This window comes from Geospiza fortis, unplaced genomic scaffold, assembly GCF_000277835.1.
Source record: "Geospiza fortis unplaced genomic scaffold, GeoFor_1.0 scaffold1278, whole genome shotgun sequence".
In the NCBI taxonomy this organism is placed as follows: domain Eukaryota; kingdom Metazoa; phylum Chordata; class Aves; order Passeriformes; family Thraupidae; genus Geospiza; species Geospiza fortis.
Genome location: NW_005054536.1, coordinates 30670 through 42611, shown reverse-complemented (window position 1 = coordinate 42611; position 11942 = coordinate 30670). Strand labels below are relative to the sequence as shown.

Here is an 11942-nt window from a genome sequence, read left to right as displayed (position 1 = left end):
CAGCTGATTTTTTTTCCTCTGTAATTCCAGACATTTTTAATGAGTATTTTCTGGAATCTTTTCAGTGACAGGAACCCTAGGTCCTAGCAAAGGGACGCAAGAGTGAGAGCTATGGTACTGTACAGAGTTTTCTGTTAGGGATCCTTGTTGAATGAATGCTGGGCTTCTGTTTGCTGTGGCTGGGGATAATAGCTTGCAAGGGAGAAAATTCCAAGGGAGGAAGGGGTTAAATGCTGTACTTTTGCTTGAATTAAGATCTGTATTTTCAAACCCAGCTGGAATGTGTGTGATTAGGAGAAAGCATTCTGTTTCAGTGCAGTAAAAACACCGTCCTTTTGACATGATGACTTTTGCTGCTTGTAGTCTTCAGACTAGAAGCTTTGTGGTTTTGGGATCTGTGGATTGAATGAGGTACTTCTCCCCAGATCTGGCGAGCTCATAAAAACTCAATCATCTTTAGCAGGTAAAGCATTGCAGTTTATTTACAGTAAGAATGGAGTAGTTTGCCCATAATTTATTGTAGTTTCCTGTGTACCACTTATCATTAACTTGATAAGAGGAACTTTGTGATAAAAATTGTTTCCTATCACTGCTTGGGCTGTCCCAGGAAAAGATCCAGCAGCTTTGTCTCTCTTAACTCTTACTGAGTATTAAGTTGACAAAAGATACTGACTCTTGATGGTGCTGCTCCTTAGCTGTATCTCTTAGACAACTTCCATGAAAAGTACATTTACTTCTCTGAAGGTGTGAATCAGGAGAGGAGTTTGCTAGGAACTTAGGGTTATGTTTTATTGTTTATGTTCTAGCATGATGTATATGTTGTGTTATATTAATGTGTGGTTTTACTGGTGCCAGATTGTAGATGTTGGAGTTTTAACCAGTGCACTTGGAAGGTTTTACTGTTTTTTTTCTTTTGAGTTCTCTCTGTATCTCTACATATGTATGCACACACACAGAGGTTAAATTAACATTTGATTAGAGATCACACTTTTCTTAGTTACTACTTGCAGCCTTAGTATATAATTTTGGTGTGTGCTGAAATGTTATTAATATCTGAGGAAATAAAAGAGAATTCCCGTTCAAATCCCCAGGTGAAATCAAAAAGTGCTTGTGCTCCTGACCACCAGGCTCAGTTATTTCCTGTGTGTGGCAGTAATGGATCTGCAGAAATCCCCAGGGCAGAAGTGAAGCCAAGAGCCTGCTCCACCTATCATGAGCCCTGCCCTGAACTAAGAGTGAGTATCTGTCTAAAAGAGCAGGATGTTTGTAATGGAATATAAATCCCTGCACCCTTTCACCAAAGTTACAGTTTCATTGGGACTGTGTGGAGGGGGAGTAAGAGAGACAATATGAGGTGTGAAAACATCGAGGCATGAGATCAAGCCCAAAGGCCAGGCACTCCTGAGCTGTGTTTCTGGGAATGCCATGTTTTGCCCAATCTCTCCCTACATCTCTTCAGCGCTGTGCCCAGGATTTCATCCAGGCTTTTGTCATGGCAACTGCAAATCCATTCTGGGATTGTGGCAGCTCATTTCCCTGCCAGCCATCAGAGATGATTTGTGCAAATGGAATTGCTGCTCCTTTGGAAGGATGGCGTCACTGAGTGAGCTGATACTGCCGCGAGCAGAGACCTTCCTTCCATGCTAAACCCTGTAAAAACCACGCTGGCAGGGAACAAAACAGCTCTTACACAACAGTCTGACTACTGAAAGACTGCTGAAAAGGAAGCAAATACCTCCCATGCCTATGTTCTAAGGCAGGATATAGCTTGTGTTCCCCATGTTGCAGGATGGAAACTAGTGGTTTGTTGTGACTCATCAGCTTGTCTAATAAGCACAAAAGTCAAAAGGGCATCTTTAGGATCTTGACTGGGACCCGTTAATCTTTGCATGTAGCAAAGGATGCCCCTGCACAAGGGACACACTAAGGGGGACTCAGGTGTACTGAGGCTGGGCTTCAGTCCATAACTGTTTGAGTCGCTTCAGGTTCAGAGGAACGCTCAAGCTCCTGAGCTGACAAATTTACCCTGAGAAAATTAAGAGTCTGTCTTGTTTTAGGCAAATTCCATCCTCTCCCTTGAGAAGTTGTGCAAACAGACCCAGAGGCCCAGGAGGCCTCATTTTGCTGGAATGAGGTTTCAGCTGGTCTGTCAGCTCCTGCCTCCTGTGTGTCTTCTGTTCCAGCTACTCTTGTACCCAGGAAAAATCTCACTCTGGCCTCTGAAACCACCTCCTTTTGCCCACAAGGGCCTTGGCATTCAGCTGCCATTCTACTTGAGCTGCAGAGGGCTGAAGGGACAAATACAGGAGCTGGGAAACAATCACTTCCGCTGCTCAGAAACTGTGCCCAGTGTTGTGCAAACATTTGTGGAAGTCTGCAATGAGGCAAAGGTTAGGGAACAGACATGCAAAAAGCAAATATCTGCTAGACATCAGAATTGCTATAGGGGGAAGTGCTAGCAAGGAAAGGAGAAAGGCTTAGGTCAGCTTGTGGGGTTTTTTCAAACTTCAGTGTTTAAATATAGATGGTTATGTAGCCTTAGTCAGATCACAGCAAGTGTTGGACTTTCCTGAATCCCTCTGGAATCACAAAGTAGCAGTACAGCTTTTAGGTTGATTTGCCTTTTAATGTATGTATTTATAAAAACAGTAGTATGTTACTGCATATTAGTTTTTAATATGTATTTCAGCTCTGCTTGAAAAGACTCAATTCTGTGTTGTAACTTCCACTTAAAAAATTGTTGTGGATTCAATGAAATGTTTCATTTGCTCCAACTCAACATGAAAACACATTGAAAATATTAATATAAGGTATAAAGTAATACAAGAAAAGGATGCATTAGTATCACCTGTAGTGTTAACATAAAATACTAGAAAATATTAACAAATATACCTACTACAAATAAAATTTATCTACATGCTATGAACAGAAGAGATACTAAGTCCACCTAGAGAATTGTTAGGCACCAGCACCTGGGCTTTACCTGCCCTATAAGGCTGCATTTATTGCTTATCTTGCATCTGCCTCTTATCAGCTGGGCCAGAGGCATTTTCTGACTATGCAAGTAGGACCTGGAAGGGCCAGGAGGAAACACATGGCGAGTTTGAAGAAGTTTGTGCCAGGAACTTTTGATTAAATTAGAGGCGGTCAGTGGCCATAACACACATCACATCCTCATCTCTGACTCTCATAACTGAGATCTGTTTGGTGTAAAAGTTGTAATACGTAAATTTGATGATCCAATGGATCTCAGGCTGATGGACAGGTAAAACCTTGCTGCTCACCAAAGCCTGGTGGTGCAGCTGCAGGAAGGAACAGTGGACGTGTTCAGTCAGCTCATGGATTCACATCTGAGCATCACCCTGAGATCTCTCTCCTGTGTGCTGAAGGTCAGCCTAGAATGTTTTACTTCTGTAGGATCTCTGTAATTTTTTTCCTGTGTCAATCACTTTGGCCACTTCCCGCAGGGGATTTCACCTGGTAGTTTGTTGCCTAATTAGTGGCTCTCCCAAGGTCCTTCTGCAGTTCGTCATAGATAAGCCTTGTTTTCACATCATCATTTCGCATCACCAAAGTGCTTCAGCTCATGGCAAATGACCTTCCCAGATCCTGTGTGGGATGGCCAAACCTAGCAGGACCCCACACAAGGTGGTGTAAGAATCCATGGGTGATGTCCCTTCATCAATGAAAATTGATAAACTGATCTTTTTATTCTGCCCTTCATCTCCATGTATTCACCTGTTACATATCCATTTCCAAGACATGTTTCTTTGCCTCATTATTTCCAATGTTTAGTGAGGGCTGTGAAAGCATTTCAGAAAGGCAGTTTGGCTCTGCCTGTGAGACCTGCCATATCTGTCCATGCTGTCTTGTTTTCATCTTCAAACAACTGCAACAAGTGTGTGAGAGATGACTTCCTTCAAAGCTACACAGATGCTTCTTTATTATATGTTTATTCATGTGTTTGCTAATTGTATCCATTCTGTTTCTGTTTCAGTCAGGCCATTTAGGGGTAACTAACTTCATCTTGTTTATTCTCATCCTTACAACACTTAAACACTTTCATTAACCTTGGGCTTCTTGATCTATCACAGACAGAAGTTGAGAGAGTGACAGCAAAGAAAATAGCATAAATCAGCAACCATCTCAGGGAAAGAAAAATAACTGTAGTGATGAGGCAGAGGGGGCATTCTCATCAGAAATTATGGCATTCTCAGCAGCAATGTTTTCTCTGATTTCATATCCTTGCAGAAATCCAAGGTTTATTCTTCCTTTACTTTTCTTTGACTGGTGACTCAACATTGTTCCTGGCCCTGTAATTAGATTAAGTATAAAGTAAATTCAGAAATTAAAGAAGCAATTACTATTAATCCAAGCTAAAGGAGAGCACAAAGTGCTCACCAATCATTAATTACTTATTTTTACTGTACCAACCAATGGACATTTGTGCAAAGAAAAAAAAAACAAAACCAAAACTGTTCCTGCATGAACTGCTCCCACAGAAAGAACTTTCATCTGCCTGTGTGCAAAGTAGGGATTTGATTGTCCCTGTCTTCAGCAGTGAAAGCTCTTGGAAATGCCAGGTGTCTGTCTGAATTATACCCAGAAAGAAGAAGTGAGTTTTTGAGACCTTGATTTTTGGAGGTGTCAAACACACAAAATGTGCTGTCGGTCAGCAGAGGTTTAGGGGCATCATAGCCATGGGCTTTTGGGTTGTTTAACACACCAGGAAGATATCAAAGGAAACGGTTTCACTCCTCAGGCATGTAGAAATATTGCTTTAGAGAGAACTGATGGAAAGAATTACTTATGCCTGAAGAGGGTGAACATTTGCATGCCAAGAATTTAAGTAGCCTTCTAAAATGAGCTTTTAGGTGCAAGTGTTCCAGGAAAGGGAACAGCTCACCTGGCCAGAAGAGTCTTTACAGCGAGCTGGATCCAGGGCGCAGCGGGCTCCACGCACACTTCCCTGCCATCTCTCAGCGTAGCTCTGCCAGGAAAGGAGCACAGGAGTTAGGGCCAGGTGTATCCCTCACACTTCTGCTAATGGCTGCAAATTTCTCTTAGCAAGTAGATGAAGGACTTGTTTGGTTTTGTCTTATGTGTTTGGGGGTTTTTATGAATGATGTCAGTACAGGTGTTTATGCTATAATCTTATGATGAGCCTAATGAATTTTCTATTTGGTTTCAGTTCTCTGTCTGGCCATTCTTTAGCAGATCTTTCAGGAACTTAATTATCTTTAGAAATATTTCTTTTAACCAAGCCTGGCTTAAATTACCAATGCCTAGTGAGGTGGAACAGGATGCCATGCAGTGCTGCACAGAGGGTATAATTGTATAACCATTATTTGCTTAAGAAACCATAGTGAAAGCATAAAAGCCTGACAGAGCCTTTCTGTTTACTGACTGCACTGCCTTGGTTCCTGTGAATAGTTCCAGGAGTGGTTTTAAATGAAGCTTACTGTATCTTTTGTTTCATGCCCACATGGAGTATAATCCAAATTCCCCACTCCTCAAACAGGGAAATGCTCCATGTGAAATTCTGACAGAAGAAATAACTTGGGGCCTTTCAAACTTTGCCACATGCAGAGGAAACTGTTTTAATTCATGTCAAGAGGATCAAGCTTGTATCTTTCATTGATTCTTCAATGTCTAAGTTATTAATTGTGCTCGGTGTTGTGGGAATCTGATTCTCCCCTCTGATGTTGCTCATAAGTAAGATGACAGAAAGAGAATTAAAATACTGTCTGGAAGCTGCTTGTAACACTGGCTGGGAAATAGCTTATTCCTTTGGACATAAGGCCTCATTCCTGATACTTGATGTCTCTGAGGCTTGCTAGGGAAACATCCTGCTGCTCAAAGTACTTGAGTAAAAAGGATGAGAAATGCTGGGTTGTTTCCTCCTGTAGGAAGCAAGGTGCTATTGAAGGAAAGTGCTCACATGATTTCCACATGTTTGCAGTGAGGTCCTCTTTGGCTTAATCTCACATCCTGAATAGTCTTGGGAGGGATGAACTTGGAATGAGTGCTTATGCACTGGCATTGGGAGCCTCTTTCATCTGTCTTCTCCAGGGCCTTACCTGTGGAACAAAATTCTGTTATCTCTGGGTACATGAAGTGTTTTTATTTGCCTCCCTGTAAAGCAAACTGCATTCTCTCCTGTAGCCTCATTGTTGTTTCTCAGACACTCTAATTTGCTGCATGCTAAGATAAAAGTAATTGCATCTGCACAACACAGCAGCTGCATTTTCAGAGCTGTTGATGTGCAGGTGCGTTTGAATTTAAATTTGGATTGCTGAGGTTCTGCCATGATCATCTGCTCATGGCAGATAAGAATAAGATATTCCTTATTCTTTCTTGCAAACGGGATAATTCTTGCTCTGTCATCAACCTGCCTACTAAGAATAAAATTACAGAAAGGATAAAATTGTCATTTGTAAAAAAAGATCTTTATTGACATATTTAGGGAAAAAGGTCCTTTTTAATTCAAGCACTTATTAAAATCTAGAGACAAGCATATATTTTGGCATAGGAATAAATTCATTTGCAGACAGAAGCATATTTTACTCCTGGAAACATCCACAGCATCCTAACAGGTACAAATGATCCTTTTTACTTCTGAATGACAGTTTACTGAGGATGCACTTCTCTTGCAAAAAGCCATCATGGACATAGCATAAGCCCACTTGCATTTGCATGTGTATACTGATTAATTGCTTACATGATTTTTAATAAATAATTTTCTTACCTTCTGACCCTGCCATTGAGACCAAGTAGAGAACCAAAGTGACAGCAAAAGTTTTGCCATCTATTGCTGTGCAGATTTTCCTCTTGACAGAGGTCCTGCTCTGGTGCTGTTTCTCATCAGGTTTTATACCTGAAAGGTGCACTCCCAGCAGCCTGAGTGCTGAGAGGTGGGTTCTGCACATGCAGGTTTCCTAACACAGGAGAGTGTTGCATAAGAAACCCAAACTTCTGTAGAGTCCATTCAGTGGCAGTTCAAACCTTCCTGCCTTTTGCTGCGGTATATTTTCAATTATTCTTTAAATTGTTGTTGTTATCCATCACTTTCTGTTTGCACTTCTTCATGGAATATTGGCATTAGCCAACAACGCTAAGCTTGCACTTAGAAATCAATACATTACCAGACATCTCTCCGAGCCAAAATAAAGAGACTTTTCCCCTCCTCTGTGAATATAGAACTTCTGTTCAGCTCTTTGCATCATGCTGAAGTGCCTTGTGCACAAACATTTACTCAGCGCAATTACAAGAACTTTTCATCCTAATCTTGCACACTATATTTTGATATGAATTGGATGAAGTTATTTAGTCAGTGTTTTATGAAGACAAGACTCAACTAGTTTCTCCTGCTCTCTGAAATGATTTTGTCTTTTTCAATTTGGCTAAAGGGATTTAGATGCTTTATTCTGTACTGAGAAGTCTCTCTAGTCATTAAGCAGGAAATGATGAGCTTAAAATGACTGAGGCATCATCACCAAAGTCACTTAAGCTCTTCTGAAACTTTAATCTGTTCATAATATGAAAGGAGAAAGTATCTGGCAGTAAGGGCTGTAATGATACTTGGTTAAAATAAACACTTAGCAAGTTGCTTGTTTTTCTTTCTAACCTCATGCATTTAGAATAATCACAGGTGTTTAAGACAGCAGATAAACACATGTCATAAGTCACTTCTACTGACAAGGAAGAGCAGCCCAGTCCGGTGAAGGTAGACATGAAGTCAGAAGAGCCACAGTGCTTCACTCAGCAGTCTCCAAGAGCACCAAAACACATCTTTGGAAGCATGAGAGTGGTTGTTGTGCTTCCAAGGAAGGTATTCTGTGACTGCACACAGAACAGAGATGTGATATGTTGGGATTTTAACCCTTGGAATAGCATCTCATCCATGAGCCTGTGGAGGAAGGTGCAGATGCCCTGCCCAGGGTCCTACAAGTGCAGCCACTGCTGACATTTTGGACAGAAGAACTGATGAGAAAAGCCCTTTCTCAGCTGTGGTTCAGCTCCCAGTAACTTGACTGGGATTTTGCTGGTGGCAAAGGTTATGCCTCTCTGTATTACACTAAAACTGATGCCAGTCCTTCAGGATACACCTGGATTTTTATGGCTGTGCAGATCAAGTGGTCTTTCCCAACCTCTCCCCATTCTTGGCTGATACTTGAGACATCCTTATCTCCAAATTACATCTCTGAAAAAAGATATCTTATAAAAATCCCTCAGGATTATTTACAGGAAGGCTTAGACTTGAAAGACAAGTCTGAACAAAACCTGTCTCCTTGAGAAACCTTGACTCCTTCCCATGCTGAGGACTAGCAGGCTGTACAATGCCATGCAGTAGGACAGGGGCAAATATGGGGACAGGGAGGAAAGTGTGGTCAGAACAGTTGTCCTCTTGCACAAGAACTTGCTCAAACACTGCCAAAAACTCCCTTTTTATCTTGCACCATGAGCAAACATGAGCTGAATGTGCAGAATGCGGAGTGGCTCCTCATTGGAAAAGACCAAACCTAAAGAAATATCAAAATATTTGCTCAACTTTCCCACTTCACAAGTGTATGCTGCTTGAATTTCAGCATTCCTCTGTAAATTGCTCTGTTACAGGTAGATATAAGGCCATATAATTGGAGCTCTCTTTCTTAGGATTTCCCCTGATGTAGTCCTCCCTCCTAACTGGAGTTAGGGAGGATGCTCAGTGACTTCCTTGATGTTTATCAGATTTCCCTGTTTCTTTAAGCTAATGAAAACCCTTGTTCACTGCCATGTTCTCAGGTGCTGTGCTGTCAGAGCACCACACTGCTATGGCCTTGTGATTTCTGTGACTACCCAGTATGTGGTCATTACTATCTGGGAATTTTATCGTCCAGACTTCTGAAAACACTGACAGGAAAGAGGAAGACAGTAGATAACTTTCATAATTCGTCTCATTATCTACACTTTACAGAGGCAGCAATATGCTGTTTCAATTTTCTGGCTCCCACAACTCAGATCCTCCCCTTGCCCTTCTTGGAACCCCATATGTGATACAAACTGAAAAAAAGGCTTCCTCTTTTTTTCAGTTCTCTGTTCCAACAAGGAAATTAATAACAAGCAATATCGAAGTGAAAACATTTCAACAAGCATTTATTAGGTAGGTAAACATAAAAGTCTTAAATAAATAAATAAATAAATAAATATCCTTCTATAAATAAATAAATAAATAAAAAATGGTTTTTTTCTAGCCAAAAGATGGCATTAAGATATATGTCTATAACTTCACAACACTCATTCACAATAAATAATATCTTGAAAATGATGACACAAAACCTGATGTACAAGAATTTTGACGTGTTAATTCTGGAAGCTCCCCTCTTCAGCCAGTAGCCCACTGTGAGTGGTAGTGATCCAGCTGCAGTTGAAGTTACTTGTCCATGCTTTGCTGGGGAGAAATTGTTGCTGGTCTTTTCCTAACTGTTAGCACAAAAGGAATGAGTCATTTAGTGGAAGTTCCACTGGACACACATTGCACTGTTCCAGCTGTGTTTAGCAAAAATTATTCCAGAATCATCTCCATATTCCTTCATAAGCCATTTTTCCTGCCTTCTTGTTGAGGAGGCAGTTTCTTTCCTACATAATGAGACCAGTTTAAAAGACTAAAAGTATTGTTGTCAACTACAAACCAGGGAATCCATATTCTAAATGCTGTGACATTGTGAATGTAGGAGGCAGGAGGAGGTGAACTGTCAGAAGCTGGATGAGTGTCTTCCCTATTTTTGCCTTGCTGGAGAAGTCAGGACATTTTTCTTTGTTTTAGGACTCTGTCTCAGGTTTGGTGTTGGCCCTAGAAAGAAAGAAGATGGAAAAGGAAGCTATTAAAAATCAACCATACAACAGGTAAGACTTGCTGATGTCAGCTGAAATCCACCACTCTGCTTCTGTACCCAAGACCCTGAAAAGCTGTGACAGAACCCAATGGACACTAGTACGTCATAACATTCCCAGAATGATTCAACAGCAGTGAATTTCCATCATTTGATGCTTCACTTGACAACTGGAGCTTGTTTTTCCCCCCACTTATCTATGTGCCAGCTGTTTGAAAAACAGATTGCTGCGTTCTGCCGCTGCAAGCATGAGAAAACCAGTCAGTTAATGCTTGGATTCTCTGAGTACTTGTGCTGCAGGTTTCCAAAATGCTTCTGCCTTGGGGGAGAGGAAGGTAACCTTCCCAGTGACATGTAGCACAGTAAGTCTTCAATAGCTAATGCTGTAATTAAGGCTCAAAGCAATCACAGTGTTTGTCACAATTAGTGAACACACAAGGTAATAACTGCCCGAGGAGACAGAATTTTGGAGCACTTCACACCCATCTGTGTTTGGTAGTTCAATTAAAATACTGGTTTTCAATAAGTTGTGCTTATTAAGGAGAAATTACTCACTTGTCCAGAATTGCTTTGATGATCAGCTTCACCCAGGGAGCACTGGGCTCCAGGCACACTTCTCTGCCATTTCTCAGGGTAGCTCTGCAACGGGGAAGAAAGGAAGGGAAAAGGGCTTTTCAGTGAAATCCAAAGCAATATCTCCTTTCTCTCATAATAACATCATTCTAAGCATACACTGACAAGTTCCACTTTAAGCTGTATAAACTGAGGCTGTAGCCTAACATAAAGGGATCATTTTCACTGGTTTAGTGTCTTCTCATATCTATTTGATGCATTAAATCACCTGCAGGACTCTCCCTCTTTTCAAAACTGCCTTTTTCCCCCAACTGGCTTGGTGTCAGTCTTTCACTGAAGAGTTAAATCTTTCCATATTGATTCAGAAATTGTACCACCCAGTCCAGAAGAACTACCAGTCCATAGGAACTTGGTTACTTACAGAAAAAGTTCTGGAATGCAACTGGAACGATTTGTATGCTAATGGTAGTTTTTTTCATTGACTTGAGCAGAGGTGCGATAATTTCTTTGACCTAGCCCTTAAAAAGTATGTTTTTATCTCTTGCTCAGCATGGTTCCATGCATTTTCACAAGCCAGTGGAATTCAGAGTTTTAGAAAGTTATTTGCTGCCTGATGACTGCGAATTTAGGTCAAAATATTGCATGTGTTCAAAAAGTAGAGATTGGCAAAACAACACCCAGTTCCCAACACGTAGCACATCATCTGTAGGAGCAGGGAATGTAGGAGCAGGGAATGTTGCTGTCCTGCTTTCTGAGCAGCTGCTTCTGCTGGCTGCTCACACCGCTCACAGAACACTTGCACCCTATCAAGAGCAAAATCTGCTTCCTTCTTGTTAAGTAATCAGGAAGGTTTTGCAAACACTTACATGACTTCAACATTCTTGCAGTGAGGTCCGCTGGGGGTGAGGTTCACGTTTTGGATGAACTTGGGATGGATGAACTTGGAATGGGTGCTTATGCACTGGCACCGGAGTTCGATGGCTGAGCGTGGCACCGCCTCACCTGGAAAACAAAAGCAGTGGAGTGGTTTGCTGTTTTCACAGGAAGCACAACATGGGGGTTTTTGCTGACAGCGTTGGGAGAGCCCTTTGCTGCGCTGGTAAGACATCACAGTGTCTCCCCACCAGCATTTGCTCTGGCCATTAGTCAGCAGAGCTCGAGGAAAGGTTTTTTTTACCTTGTGTTCCAAGTGCTGAGATCAGGAGCAGGATCAGCACAGCAGCCACAGTCCTGGCAATCATGATGCAAGAGAGTGTCTTCCTGGTGTGGCCTGGGCCTGGTTGTGTGGTGGAGTGAGCTCTGGCAGATCCCAGGGTGACAAGTGCCTGTGCTCTGGGGCAAGCTGGATTTATATCCTGCCTGGGCCAGCCAGGGCACTCCAGCATCACGGGGGGTCATACCTGGGAAACTCCGAACCTGCGAGATGCTGCTGAGCTCTGAGTCACAGGTGAGTGGGTAAGCCCCTTTCCCTCAGTGACCACAAAGCTGCTTCTCACT

General features: G+C 41.9%; 2 protein-coding genes across 2 annotated transcripts; both read right to left on the bottom strand.

The window, feature by feature from the left end:
- Positions 1-4273: 4273 nt before the first annotated feature.
- Positions 4274-6929, bottom strand: LOC102040521 (interleukin-8-like). Its single transcript, XM_014310472.2, has 4 exons — positions 6749-6929; positions 5942-6080; positions 4907-4990; positions 4274-4313 (listed from the first exon to the last, which is right to left on the bottom strand). Exons 1-4 carry the CDS (start codon positions 6927-6929, stop codon positions 4274-4276), a joined length of 444 nt encoding a protein of 147 aa, XP_014165947.2.
- Positions 6930-9801: 2872 nt separating this feature from the next.
- On the bottom strand, positions 9802-11686 carry LOC102040345 (interleukin-8-like). The gene is made up of 4 exons (XM_005429270.1): positions 11623-11686; positions 11312-11447; positions 10428-10511; positions 9802-9832 (listed from the first exon to the last, which is right to left on the bottom strand). Exons 1-4 carry the CDS (start codon positions 11684-11686, stop codon positions 9802-9804), a joined length of 315 nt encoding a protein of 104 aa, XP_005429327.1.
- Positions 11687-11942: the final 256 nt, after the last annotated feature.

Bases quoted from the DNA above. Each gene is read 5' to 3' on its own strand.
- LOC102040345 (XM_005429270.1), bottom strand. From the start codon at position 11,686: ATGATTGCCAGGACTGTGGCTGCTGTGCTGATCCTGCTCCTGATCTCA. The intron at 11,448-11,622 runs GTAAAAAAAACC...TTTGTTTTCCAG, and splicing joins CTCAGCACTTGGAACACAAG to GTGAGGCGGTGCCACGCTCA. The intron at 10,512-11,311 runs GTAAGTGTTTGC...TCCCCGTTGCAG, and splicing joins TGCAAGAATGTTGAAGTCAT to AGCTACCCTGAGAAATGGCA.
- LOC102040521 (XM_014310472.2), bottom strand. From the start codon at position 6,929: ATGTGCAGAACCCACCTCTCAGCACTCAGGCTGCTGGGAGTGCACCTT. The intron at 6,081-6,748 runs GTAAGAAAATTA...TTTGTTCCACAG, and splicing joins CTCAATGGCAGGGTCAGAAG to GTAAGGCCCTGGAGAAGACA. The intron at 4,991-5,941 runs GTGAGCACTTTC...CTTTCCTGGCAG, and splicing joins TGCAAACATGTGGAAATCAT to AGCTACGCTGAGAGATGGCA.